At 26.9% G+C, this 15,632-nt stretch overlaps 1 protein-coding gene across 1 annotated transcript in view; it reads right to left on the bottom strand.

The window, feature by feature from the left end:
* The window catches only part of LOC142329540 (uncharacterized), a 137,525-nt gene that overhangs the window by 26,198 nt on the left and 95,695 nt on the right, over positions 1 to 15,632 (bottom strand). Inside the window, exons 21-25 of the mRNA XM_075374212.1 lie at positions 13,748 to 13,889; positions 10,629 to 10,715; positions 5,805 to 6,079; positions 4,163 to 4,245; positions 665 to 838 (exon numbers count right to left, since the gene is read on the bottom strand). Of these exons, the coding sequence (XP_075230327.1) occupies positions 665 to 838; positions 4,163 to 4,245; positions 5,805 to 6,079; positions 10,629 to 10,715; positions 13,748 to 13,889 (761 nt within the window). The remainder of the gene's footprint in view (positions 1 to 664; positions 839 to 4,162; positions 4,246 to 5,804; positions 6,080 to 10,628; positions 10,716 to 13,747; positions 13,890 to 15,632) is intronic.

The raw sequence follows: 15,632 nt of genomic DNA, 5'->3' as shown, positions 1-15,632 counted from the left end.
CTACTTTGAAAACACTTATTAACTATTTTCATGAAAAAATAAATTAATTTTTTACCTATGTATGAAATTGTTATCTGTTAATCATGGCAAAATAAAACAAAGAGTATAAATCAATTATTTTTAGAAAAACTAAAAAAAAAAGTTTTATACTTTACTACAGATTTTTATTAACACATTTCCTGTCGTAATTAATACCTTTAATGAAGATTAATTTATACCTTTGAATAATTTTATTGAACTTATGTTAAGTTGTATGTACAGTTTAGATAAAATAGGTGTGATTTAAAAATTTAGATTTATGGTAACAGTATTTTTTTAAGATATTCCTGTAAATTTAAATCTACGATTATTATAGTAAAAGATAAGGTGGTTATTCCACCTTGTAAATGGAAAATTTATTTTATTATTTTATGTAGCAAAAATTACATAAATACATATAAGTAACAACTAAATATAAGTGGTTTTACAATCTTTGTAGGTTTTATTTTACCCTTGAAGACTACATTTATTTTCTTTATTATAACAGCCAACATGTTTAAATGATTGTATTCAGAAATTAGTTTTCATACTTAAATATTTTCAGATATTTCAAATTTGTAATAATCACTTAATAAGAGTATTACTAGCATAAAAATTTTAAATGGCTTTCATATGATTTATTTACCTGTTGTTCAAATAATGCCCAAAAGCATACGGTTGGAAGTAATACTACTGCTATAGACAGTACAATCTTTATATCTTCTATTAGCTTCTTATCATATTTATCTTCAGCATAGTCCATCCAGTGATTATATTTTGTATTATTAGTTTTGCAACAAAATTTCCTTTTTAAAGCATGCTTGAAAAAATAAATGTTTTATTAAAATACAGATGTGATCTTTAATGTCATTAACTAGGAGTAAAATAGATTTCATAAAACTGAAATATTTTGCCTAAATTTTATACAATTTTTAAAATTTATGACAGTTATTTATACATAAGTTTGTTAATACTGCATATTTAAGAAATTAATGAAAATAATATTATTTATACTAAAGATCAGGTGGGAGTAATCTAGGAAAGTATTCATAGTTACTTATAGAAATCCAAAATATTAGAAACCTACTTATTTAGACAATATCTCAGCAATGGTAATCATACTCATAATGAACAAATAATAAATAGGTAAACATGAATGAATGATAACGCTTCAAGATGTATAATTACACAGGTTACAACAGGTAACAGGTTATACAGGTTATTACAACAGGTAATAACCTGTGTAACAACAGGTAAAAATTTGTTTTAAAATGCAGCTGTTTTTGTGAGAAAGATAATTTTATATTGTTTATATAGATTATTACCAGTTAGAAGTTTATAACGGTGTTTGATTTCTAGGGGATTGCTAAATAGAATCAGCACTAGCAATAGTAAATTGGATTGAAGTTCAAATGAATACCGAACAGTATTAAGGAACAAGGAAGCTATTTTCGTAAACATTTAAGGAAACTTATTTCATCGCATCAGGAATAACTTTAAAAATAATTTTTTTTAGACATAATGAATACATAATATACGTACTTTGGTTCCTAATATCTTAGTATTTGACCGATCACAAATGAAACAATGATTTACTTTATTGTTGATTGCTTTTGTAAATTTTATATATTACTATCCAAATTGTCATTCAGTTTCACTTACTAACAAGTGTTGACTCTTCACCTGATGGTTCAATTTTACAATTCATCAAAATACTTATCTTAATTATTTAAATATTCAAAACTTATGTACAATTTCCCTTTTTTATATTTTATTGCATTAACAATAATGTAGTTCATATTGGATTCATTTATTGCATTTTATAAAAGTTCTTTTGGCTGCAGTGGCATTATTAAATAAGTTCCAAATACTATATGGTTATGATTTTGAATTTTGTTTGTGTTTAGAATAATTAGCAATATGGAAATTGATTGATTATTATATTATTTAGTGCAACTTTCTTGATTGATACAGTACTCATACACTCCTCCATTAATCGTTTGTTTAATGAACTGTAGTTATTACATGTTTGAATCATCTGAACAGAATTATTATCAAACAGTATAGTCATAGCTGGGTGGCATGAAATCACAAACATCAATATATTACTGGTCTGGCTAAGACTTCAACTATTTACTTCTAATATAAGAAAACAGGTTTACATTATCTGTCGTGTCTTTTTATTTTTATTGATGTTATGCTTGTAAAACATCTGAAATGCAGGTGGTTTAGTCATATTTGCTTTCTCAGACAGATAACCAGACAGAAGTTTTCACTTGTCGATCTGAATAAAGTACTCAATTTTATTGGAAATAACCATAAAAGTAGCTGAACCAAATTAATTTAGAATATAAACAAATTGATTGATGTTACAACCAACATGTGCAAGTACACTCATTTCAGCCCAGTAGCAAAACAAGATTTATACGACTCACTTTATTATCTTCATTAAATAAATTTTAATGAATTTATTATTACTAGAAAAATATTACACCAAGCAGTGTATTCTTAAAATGATTAGTTTTATTTGTGCCCACTTAATCACCTTCCCTGTATTTTCATGACGAATTTATCTCACTCAAAATGTTCTACCTTTACTTGAAACTTACTTTTCTTCTGCTGCTTTTTAGAGTAATTTTATCATTGGATCAGCACAATTCACTCTATTGCAAGTACGAGATGTGCTCTTGAAATTAGATTATCTCAAAAACCTGTAGTTAACTCATTCAGTAAAAAAAGGAATTTGTTTCTTCATTAAAAATGATACGAATCTTTTTCTCATTTCAAAGGAAGTTTGAATCACCAGACTTAAGAATTATTACCAAACAATAGATACTCATAGCTTGGTGGCATGGAATCGCATCAATGTATAACTGGTCCTAATGAAGTACTACTGGTTTACCAAATGAATTTCACACTTTTTGTTTTTTTATCATTACTTATAATGTATTGCACATCTACATCCTTCGGAATATGGGTGATTAAACGATTTTCTATCAGTGAACCCAATGAATGAGCCCTGTTCAATCGCATGTCAAACCAAAAAACTTTACGTAGAAACTTAACAAGTTTAATGTAATTTGGACCATGTAAATTATAATCTAATCCCTTAAAAATTAAATCATTCCTCTTACTCCTATTCTCTTTGTCCGGTTTATGGTTTAACATTTTATAGTAGTTTAGTTTTAATAATTTTAATTCACTCTTTACTTCCTTATCTTCTTCACTTAAAAGTCATTGATCATGATAAGCGATTAAGCTCTTCCTTCAAGTAGTCGCTTTTGAAAACTATCCAAAAAGCTTTTTTAAATCGGACTTTCTTATGTTTACTTTACGCTGCTTTTTAATATTACATATTAACTCTGAAGAACTATTTAATTAACTCCTTTTATTTTACACCGAGTATTATTTTTTCTGATAGAAAAATACAACCAACTTCTTTGTACATAAAAATAAACTTAGTCACTGCAAAATGCTGAAAAAAGTTGAAACTTACTTAGTGGAACATGCTAAGAGAGTTACCGCATTTAACAGTTAAGTCGATGAGTTTGTGTATCGTTAGTTACAAAATATACTGAGTTATTAATAAAATTCAGTTTTATGCAGCAACTTATTCTTTAATTCAAGAAACTGTATTTATTGATAGATTAAAAAGAAATTATAAGCAATAAAAATCATTTTAACAGAATATTTTTAATTTATCAAGTTACAAAAAATTACACATCCATTCACTGAAAAACAGGCTTTACCAATCAAGTTTTTAGTATTTTTTTAATACTATTTTTATATTTTATACTTGTATTTTTATTTATTTTTTTAGTACTATTCTTATTTTTTTGGTTTGTAACACAATAGTTCTTAAAACGGTGAATATTTCACTTGTTTATATTTATGAATAGAGACTATGCATGAATTATAAACATTATTAGTAGTAACCAAATTATGAAGGTGTATACTGAATGTTATCGATTAGAAATAATACTTCGGGCGATTGTATCAGTGGAGCTTTAAAATCATGCACAGTGTTCCATAATATAAGTTTCAGTCAGTTCATTTCATATCATATGTAATCAGTACGTAATAGTTTGAAGTAAGTTATTTATTACTATTGTGTTTAAAAAAATTAATACAATTAGATACTTACAGAAACACATTTACTGAAGTCAACCATTACATTTCCCTCTGGTTTTTTAATTTTGTACAAACTTTTACCAGCAATAAATATTACTGGAAAAAAAATCATAATTTAATTAATGAATAAGAGTATAAGAATTACAATTATTAAAAATGTGTTTTTTTTCTATTTAAATCTATCAGATATATGAAAATAATAATTTTAGTGTAATTATTTTATATAACAATTATATTTTTCTGTCTTTTGAATTCCAGGTATAACATAGAATAGCACTGGACATTTAATTCATTATTGTTTTACTAAAACAGATTCATCAGATCAAAATCTGGAAATAAGGAAAGCCATTGAAAAATCAATAACAAGAAAAAAGCATGTAACATTATATGGCAAAAATCAGTTTCTAATTCTTTACAGTAAGTTGTTGCAACTGTTTTTTTTTTTTCACTGTCACATAAATACTTACATCCCTTAGCACAAAGTTGGGTAAATAAATGATTTTTTACATAAAAATATAAATTATAACTCTTGCACTCAATGATAACGATTTTATGCACATTCAAGATTACTCAGTAAAACATAGACGTTGTGAGATTTAAAAAAAGAAAACAGCAACATAGATTATGCAACAAACATATGACTACTACCAAAACAGACATAGTATAAAAAAAAAACGCATAAAATCATCAGTTACTGTTGCAAAGGGAGAGACATTTTTAACAAATATACAATCTTATGGTACAAATATTAAAAAACTCAATTAGGCTATAACATGCTTTCTCAATCAGTGGAATTTTTATTGTGAATTTAAATGCTGAAAGGGCATATTTGTAAAACTTTAGTGGGATTTTGTTATTTTAGAGAGAGAGAGAGAGAGACATTTGTATTAGGTATCTTTTAAACAGCTTTAAAGAAATCTGAAATGATTTGTGTTATGCATATTAAATTTGTGTTTGTAATAAATCTTTATCAATTAGTGTGTGAAGATCTTGGAAAAAAATTATATAATTTATAAACAACTTATACGGAATGTCCCAACACTGTAACAAAGAAACTTGAACAAATTTTTTTTAAAGGAATTTTTTATTTTTTTAAGTTTCTAGTTACTCCCTTTATCTCAACTGTATGCTTTACAAAAATTACATTTCTGTAGTTTGTAGTTATTTACTTCTTAATCTTTTGAGATATTTTACTATATAAAAAGGTCAAAATAAATACGCATTTTTATTATAAAAATGGTATTTATACTGTACTGGTAAAAGCAATCCTTTCATTATTTCTACATCAGATTTATCATCTTGTTTGATGTTTGACCTAAATCATTTATAACTAACTGTTATAACTGCTAGTCTGATCTCTTTGCTGCAAAAACAAAAAAGCAAAAGCAAAATCTATGCCTTTCTGAATTTCTTAAAATTATTATCGTAAATTTTCTTAATTAAAGGTCATTTCTTCTCTCAATAGCTGACTTCTACACAACCAACTTGTGCTCCAGATTGTTAACAGACTTTGTTATCAGGTTAATATTATCAATAAAAACAACTCAAACACATACTTCAGTATCTAACATTGCATATTAATAAATAAATATTGGTTTAGTAATATCTTTACTTATTAAATGTAATTTGCTTTTTATTTATTTCTTTTGACCTACCTAAAGCTGATATCATAAGAAAAGCTGGGAGTGCAAATGCTATTGGAAAACATGTGTTTTCTCCTAAACAATGAACATCTTGTCTAAGTATTGGTGAAATTAATGTTCCTAACATCGATCCTATATTTATTGAAAAATAAAATATCGAAAAAAACTGTTGTAGCTGCATTTCTTGTTGAGGTACAATAAACTGATCACCACCAAATGAAGAAACACACGGTTTTATACCTCCAGTTCCAGTTGCAATTAGTAACAGCCCAATTATTGTTAATTCTCTGTAAACAACACACACGTTCAAAAAATAAATCTAATTTTTCCTACTATACATAATTATATACTTATTTTTAACAAATAAGATAGAATTAGTACAAAAAAAGGTCTATTGTAATTAAAATAGCAACAAGTTTTCAAGCTTTGAAATGCATGTATACAGGTTTTTATTTGTGTTATTCATAAAAATATATCTTATGAAGGTAAGAGAAATGTAGTAATTCAATACAAGAATGAAATTTAAACAAGGTCAAATTCATAATAGAAAACTTGAGAGATTGAAAGATGAGTTTCTTGTTTCACTACACGAGTATGTTCAAGTTAATTGTTTTAAGTGTCAGCTTTTGAAAATAAGCAAATATTCTTGGGCAAAACTTTAATTTTTATAATCACTGGCATCTAAACCTCTGCTAATTTTTATTAAATTGTTTATTCACAGATATTTTTAAACATTTAGAATAATTTTATTAACTTAAATATATCAGCAACCAGAGATACTAAAAATTTTAGAAATTAGATTATGCAGACATTTTTTGCAAACTAATAGTGATTATTTATCTATTCTAAAATTACTATTACATGACAGTTCATTATTATTTTTTATGGGTAATGAAGTGTGTCCAAACATTAAATGTGTATATGTATTTTCCCACTTCAAACATTTTTAGCAATTTTTTTTTTCATTATATAGTTAATAAAGATTTATTTTAAATGTAACAAACAAATACAATCAGAAATAGTATATACACTTATCAAAAAAATTTTACTATTTATTAACAGCTTTTTTTTATTTTCACAGCTTTTCCTCATTTTTTTGCTTGTTATTGATTTATCAGATATTGTTATTAGTTGTACAAACTTTTTCAGTTATATTAAAATCTCCTTGTATCTGTCCTTGACACATGAATCTCCCCCCCCCCCCCAGATGAAATCTGGTTATTAAATGTTTATTTTGTTTTTTATATATAAACTATACCACTGATATTATTTATAAATATTACAATATTTATTTTAAAATTTTAAATAAATATTTTCGGGCATAAATTATTAATAAAATAAATTTTGAAAGCATACTGGTTTTTCAATAAATGTTCAAAATCCTTCCCCTCTACAGCTTGGCAGTGTATATCCGTTTAAACTTGTGTCACATCTGGTGGTACACGAGCAAATTCATCAATTCTTTTCGATTCGAAAATATCTGCAGGATTTGTTTTGTAAACATTATATGTTTTGGTTACCCCCCCAAAAAAAAAAGGTAATCCAGAGGAGAAAGGTTTGGGGAAACCAGGAAGGCCATTCTATGCCTCCTCTACGGCCTATCCAGCGATTAGAAAATTGTTCACTTAAATTATGCTGTACGTTATTATTTAATTCTTGTCCAACATTTTCCTGAATATTTGGTAACATCCTATCAGCTATCAAGTTTAAGTAAGTATCTCCTGTAAGATTGTCATCTAAAATAAAAGGCCCTACATTACAATGGTTGATTCCTGCCCAAATGTTCACTTTTTGATGGTACTGCGTATTAGTTTCTGATATCCATCTGGAATTATTATTGCTCCAATATCGACAGTTTGCTTATTCACATGGCTACTTAACATAAAAAGTTGCTTCATCAGTAAATATTACTGAATTGGAAAAATTTGAGTGTACGTCTAAATTTTTGCATTATGTGACAATACTCAACTCGATTGTCAAAATCATCTTCCGAAAGTTCTTACATCAGGTGTAACTTACAAGGGTGAAATTTATTTGTTTTAAACATTTTTTGAAATGAAAGATAACTGATCTCATGTCAGACAATAGCTTTTCGAATTGATGAATGAGGGTCTTCAACAAAGGTCCGTAATACATCTAATGACTTTGCATTAGTTGCGACAGTTCTTATTATACCGGTGTGAGGATTCTTTACAGTATCGGTTTCTTCAAATTGCTGTACTGTCTTCAACATGGTTGATTCACTTATCGGTTTTCTGTATGGAAATCTATTATTAAATAAATCACATACCTCTCATAAAAGTCGAACTCTGTCACCATAGCTGTGCATCATTGACAGAGTAGTTCCTTTGGTTTCACTTAAAGAAGATATTATTATTTGAAGATTTAATACATAATAAAACTAAATAACTGAATGAGGAAACTAATAATAAAACTTTCACCAAAAAAACAAATTTGAACCACTTGGCCTACAAATTAATTTTTATTAGAACTATCAAATTTTACCATTACAAGTATGTTGAAGTAAAAAAGTGAAATTAGGAGTCAAAGTTGCATTGTTTTAATGTCACACAAACTGCATGATTTTAAATTAACAGCTGATTTACTCAACTAAATTTGCAATACATTTTTTAAGTATTTCCAGATGATTTGTTTCATTTATGATAAGTTGTTAACAAATATCAACTGATATTAAAACTAGAAGTTAATTTTTATTTAGAAAATAATATCGGTTAACATAACCGTTTAATTTGTTGTTGTGTTGTTAATTACTAGTTATTGTTTATTATTATTAATATTATAACGCTGTTTAAAGTTCATCACTATATGCATTATGAGTGTAAAATGCAATAAAATTGTTCATGCAGCACGTTTTACCTCGTTTTATTGTTAACACAACCTTTCCTTCATTGCAACTTTGAATGCTTATAACTCAATAATGAAGGCATTAATAGAAAAGCAGGTTTCATTAATGTTTTTATCGTAAAATTCTAAAGTGAAATCATGTCATATATCCTTACTATTTAAAAAAATTAAGTTTGATTCAATATGGTGGGCAAAAATTAAAAACCCACCATAATGCATATTTTATTTAACTATCAGAACCCCATTTCTTTCTGCCTCCCAGATATACCTCTCAGATATGCAGAATGAAGCTGTTTCCATTCTTAAACATCACCCGGTATACATATGTAATTCTCTTAAATAATTCATGCGTAGTTTGTCTCTTCACTTTATTATCAGTATCAATAAAAATACTTTTACAGATGAACCACGTAGGCAGAGTGCTACAACAGAACTTACAGCCAGAAGTTTTTTTCAGTGCTTAAATAATCAATCTTTAACTTGAATTTTGATTATTACTTTGAAAAAATATATACATATATATTTTAATTTAAATCGAATGAAAAAATTTATTTTTATCATTTATTAATTAAATATTATTACTTAATAATATTAATAAATATCAAAATTATTATTTTTTAACATTAGTTATAATTAAAAATAAGGGTGAAGATATTCTTAGAATGAAACACATATCTCAAATAATGAGTTATATTTTATTACTCAGTTGATTCATCAGTAAGATAATAGATGGCTAGCCATCTTCAGACTAATGTTAAATTAAATGTTAAAACCAATCACAAAATGTTAACATTTTATTAGTTAATTTCTTTTTTATGACTATTTTTCTTCAATGCCATTCAAAATTCTTAGCAAACTGAACCTGTGTAATTAATAAATTTTCTTAATATTTTAATAGTCATATTTATTTAATTGTGTAGGAATCTGGTCTTAAATAAAAAAAATATAAATTTTAATATTATTAAAACATTTTTCTAGGGTGTAATTGAAACAATTCAGTTATATAAACTTTAAAACTTGTGCTTCGGCAAGAATAATTTTGCCCGATTAAAGTACTGCTCTGCACTAGTTTTATTTTCTTGGGATTCATTTTGAACTTTAAAATTTATTTTTTATGGTTAAGAGTTTATATTAAAAATGTAATATTTTATAAATAATGAATTCAAATAAATTTTAAAGGGTATTTTGATCGTGTAAAATCATACTTGTAGGTATATATGTTACCAGGGGTTACATTTAATCAAATCACATAAAACTTTATATAAAAAATTCTATAGATAAAAAAAAATTTTTAAATTACATAGATGATTTTTCTTTTTGATTGATCATTTTGCTACATAAGCTCTTCGTCTCTTTTTTTCCATCTGTTCTGTATTTCAGAATGTTTGCTGGCTGGCATTATTCTGACATTCTATCATTTAGGGCAAACCAGTCACATTAATACTGCTTAATGGTCTCTTAACAAAGGAGGTATCCATAACTCATTCATCACTTCTTCATTTCTCTTCCTGTCCGGCCTCCGTCTTACCAGCTGTTGCTCTACGAACCTCATTTCTGTCAACCATTAAACAAATCTCTCTCTTTGTTGTAACTCAGGTTTTATACCGTATAACAATGCAGGTGTGCTACATTGTGTTTTGAGCAATTTCATCCTTGTTTCCTTGCTTGTTTTATTCTTTAAAGTTCTATAAACTTAACACATATCGCTTTGAATTGTTGGGCTAGTTCAAAACATCTTTTTCTTTGAAAAATATCAAAATCCAAGGTAACTGAAATGAAGTAGTGTTTATTTATAACAATCTTTATCATTAATTGAATATTTTTCTACAAAAGCCATTATCTTCAATTTCACAGCTGATGTTTTCATTTTATATTTACAGCTAAGTATGGTCTTTAAAAATACTATATTACTAACTCATGAACTAAAAGTTATTAAACATTTAAAATAATATATATATATATAATTCTTACCTGTGAGGAATTTGTAGAACACTCATCGATGATAGTGCTAAAACTGAGTTACCGATTGCGTAAACAATTGATAAATAAATTATTGTTCTGGAAAAAATGAAAAATGAACTGTAATTTCTGGTGATGAAATGTAAATTGGGTTATAGATATTTGTAAGTAAACTATTTTTAATTTGATAAGTTATAAAATAAGACTGTAGTTCAGAAAATGACAGAATTAAAAAATTTTTTACTCATATAGTTGAGAATTGGAAGCTAATAAAGTATAAATGAGTCAAAAATTATAAATAGATGGATAAGTAACTTGAAAACTGGAATTTCAGATGGGAAAAGAATGCTAAATATGTTTTAGGATATATATATATATCAACAAGAGAACGAAACCGAAGACGATACTGTAAACATTTTGCATGACCTACTTCTTTTGGTTCTTGAACGATAACGATCCGATAAGCAGGCGATTGTAATTTTTTAGTAGTCCTGAAAGCTGTAGATAGTGAAGCCTAGCCTACAAAGATAACTTTCTGAACGAGCGAATCAACGTTCTTTCACACCATCCAGAACTACTCTTAATAGTGGTGACGGTCGACCTGTGCTTTTCAGATTAACTTCGTGTACATTCCCGGTCTTATGAAATTTATTAAATCAATTGCGATACTGTACTGAAGATTGGGAAATTTTGTCCAAAACTCGTCTTTCACTTATTCGTAAGATTCATACGCACGATAAGTCTCGATAATAAACACGAGTTCGTTCTTGGAAAACGACATAGTTAACACAGTAGAGACGAATTTACACCGGTGTAGCACTAGTGCATAAGAAGGACATTTCAACTATTACAAGCTGCTAACCTGACAGTGTTGCCGACTGACATGCAGGGAGAAATAAAATTGACCTATGCTTGACTTCTACCTTCTTAATCTTAAGGTTGTGTCCTTTTTGAAACACCTGTTGTATCATATCACCTGTAGCAACTTATAGGTAGTGTTGAGTTAACTTATTTATGGTTACCAAGATTATAGCTGATCCTGCAATTACCAGGTGTGCCATAATGTCATTCGTACAGTAAACTGGCAAAGATGAACGTTGCTTTTATCATTATGGATATATGGCTAAGAAAATAAATTCAGTGGCATTCATTTAAATAAACAACTTTTTAATGCTAGTGAAGAGCTACAGAAAATGATGGAAAATTTTAAGAAACCTTGTCTCTATCCATATTCAGTTAAATACTGCATCATGAATTACTGAAAGACAATTACCCTTAAGTTGTAACGGTACAAGAACAAAAGAAGACAGTCATGCAATAAAACTGAAATTAATATTTTTTATGATATATCAAAACCTCCGACTTTTTATTTTTTGGAGAAGATAGACCACACATCAGAATGGTAGTTATGAATTTTTAACACGAGATAAATTTAAAATGCATTTCATAAATTTATAAAAAATAACTTTTACAAATTTATTTAAAAAATAAAACTGAATTATTTTTAAAAACTCCAAGTACGGTAGGTATTAAACCGCATCGTTTTAATATCAGATGGATTCATAAAATCTAGATCATCTCAGGCTTCCATACACTTCACTAACTTTGAGACTGAAGGATTAAATTCCGATTGATGAATTCATTCTTAAAAAAGTAAGCTGTATCCTCTACAGCATTGAAGCGAAAAGTTATTAGGTTATAAGATTTTTTACATGTTTATAATTGATTATTACCAAAAATCAATCTTTATCCAAAGATTGTATTAGTTATATTTACTATAGAACTATTGCTTAAATAATTATAAAATAATTAAAAGTAATTAATAAGGGATATATCCCTTACCAGCAAATACGTGTTAAGTCCTCGAGATCTTTTGGGTTTTTCAAACCATAATCAGGAGTTAAAACATTATAATTAAAGTGAAAAGTGAAAATACATTTACAGTCACGACTGTTTGCATGTTAACATTATACTGAAGAGAATATAAAGATACTCTAGTGGATTGAAATGTAATTAAATGGAAACTATGTTATCAGAAATGATACTTTGTATGGAGCTGCTGAATCGTCAGGAGTAGAGTGCATCCAAAAGGAGCTGTGTGAACTGTACGGAGCCACTGAATCGTAAGGAGCCGAGTGTAAATGTGATCAAAGCCGAAGATCTTTAAATTTTAAAAGTCCTAATTTAAATAATAATTAATGTTTCTCATTAGTAGCGGTCCCAAGTTCAAATCCGGTCAGGCATGGCATTTTTCATATGCTAAAAAATTCCATTTCCATATCCTATGCACAATCTTCAAGCTTATGTGGTGATATCATCAAGCAAAAAAAAAAAAAAAAAAAAATACATTTATAAAAGTTTTAGATATTTCTTACAATTATTTTAATACACATAATTTAGAGAAATTCCATAAATATGGTAACCAAAAAAATCTAATTACTGAACAGAAATTTTTTAATGAAGATAAATTATTTAAATGAAGTAATAATCATAACTATCATTTCTGATAACATGGTTACCATTTAATTACATTTCAATTCACTAGAGTAAATTTATACTCTTTTCAGTATACTGTTAACATGCAAACAGTCATGACTGTATATGTATTTTAACTTTTTACTTAGTTATAAATGTTTTAACTCCTGAAGATGGTTTCAAAAGACCAAAAGATCTCGAGGACTCAACACTTATTTGCTGGTAAGGTGGCTATATCACTTATTAATTACTTTTAATTGTTTTATTAAAATATACCAGCAGAACCACGTTCAAGAAATTTATTAAATAATTATGTTTAAATCCTAGGCCAGTGACAAATAATATTTTTTATATCACATTCATTTGTAAGGTTGAGATCATAATTTTCAACATTTATTCCTAAAAAAAAAAAAATAACTTTCAACTTATTAATGTTGTGCACTATTGAAAGGATCTGTTTCTTTATAGATTAAGCAAGTTGAATATATATCCCCACCTCTTTAACAAAAAAAAAAAAATTGAATATAGAAATAATTTTTGTTTGATAACATTAAATTTTTAAATTTGTTGTATACATATAGACTAAATAACACTGAGAAAAACAATGTTATCATCAATCAGTACTGATAAATATAATTTAAAATGAATACACTTACCTAAATTTTCCCAAATAAGAATCTGCTATTACAGCACCAACAAGTGGAAAAAAATAGCACAACATGACAAATAAATGAAATATAATGGTTGCCGTATTTTCACTGTATTTAAGTTTCTTCCGTAAGTAAATTGCCAAGATAGCTGTAACAATATCAAATTAAATTAATAATGTTTTACGATTTGGATTATCTACATTATTTATTTAAATAAAATTTGTGATCTTATTACAATTTGTTTTAACTTTAAATAGTATATTTTTTAACAATTCATTCTAAATTAATGTTGATTTAAAATAAAAATTTACATAATCTTCTAAAGAACATAACAATAATATAATAATAATTAAAACAATTGTCAATTTTTATTTATTCTAATTATTATTGTATTATATTCTTTAAAAGATAATGCAAATTTGTGTCTTAATTTGTAAGGTTTGTGGCATCACTCTCTCTTTCTCTGTGTGTATGTGTGTGTGTATGTGGGGAAGGGGGGTATGCATGTCAGTTTGTCTTAGGAAATGAAGTATTTGTAAATGTTTTGAAGGAAACCTGTTTCTTTTTGTTAATATACCAATAAAATTCACTAATTAATTAATTACTTTAGATTTATGTTTACTCTTTTAAGTAATTAGTGGTAAGTTATGACAACGTATAGTAATGAAATAATATAATATACATTATTACATTGGTAGAATGTCAAAGATATATATATATATATATATATATATATATATATAGGAAAAGATTTTTGAAAGGATATATTTGGAACGTAGCTTTATATGGAAGTGAAACTTGGACGATCGGAGTACCTGAGAAGAAAAGATTAGAAGCTTTTGAAATACGATGCTATTGGAGAATGTTAAAAATCAGATGGGTGGATAAAGTGACAAATGAAGAGGTGTTATGGCAAATAGATGAAGAAAGAAGCATTTGGAAAAATATAGTTAAAAGAAGAGACAGACTTATAGGCATTTTGGAATAGTCGCTTTAATATTACAGGGTCAAGTAGAAGGAAAAAATTATGCAGGCAGGCAATGTTTGGAATATGTAAACAAATTGTTAGTGTTGTAGGATGTAGGGGGTATACCGAAATGAAACGACTAGCACTAGATAGGGAATCTTGGAGAGCTTTTTTAATTTTTCATTTATTTGTTACAATTATGTTTCAGTTGTAAGCATTGATTTGGATATAGTTTTCTCTTAAAATTTGTAAGGTCTAGATCAGGAAAATGGACTGTTACTTTTGCATAGGCATAGAGACAATGTAGAGATTAATATGCTCTAATTTTAAGTTAGAACATCGATAATAATCATATTTTTTTGGAGAATAAATTATATTTTATTGTATTTTAATTGAAATAAACAAAACATCATGCTTTCCTAAAGTTTAATCATTAACATTGTATTTATTTCTTTTGCAGCAAGCGCCATAATGATTATATGTATGTAGTAAGTGCTGTTTGTATTCCATGGTACCATTTTTTGTTAATATGGATAAGGTGATTTCTGTAAATTTCAGTAATGTTTGTAATAATTTTATTTTTTTATTATAACAATATCCATAAAGTTAATTTGTTAATTATTTTCTATTTTCCCAGCATTTTAGTATTTTATTTATTTAATATAATGATTTGTTCAATAATGTATCTTTGTTTCAAGATTAGTTATATATCATTAACATCTTTTTAAGATGTTTTAATATTATGCATATGTGATGTACTTGGCAGACTGTTACATCCATTAATACTATTAATACCAACCAATAATACTATTGTATACTTATGTACTTGAAATCATAGCCTTTTATTGTTATAATGGCAAGTCTAAAGGTATATATGCTGTATACTGCCATGTCACACCTTTAAAGTAACCTTTAACGTAATCC

Source organism: Lycorma delicatula, chromosome 8 (genome assembly GCF_047948215.1).
Source record: "Lycorma delicatula isolate Av1 chromosome 8, ASM4794821v1, whole genome shotgun sequence".
Classification (NCBI taxonomy): Eukaryota; Metazoa; Arthropoda; class Insecta; order Hemiptera; family Fulgoridae; genus Lycorma; species Lycorma delicatula.
This window is presented reverse-complemented; position numbering and strand designations above follow the sequence as displayed.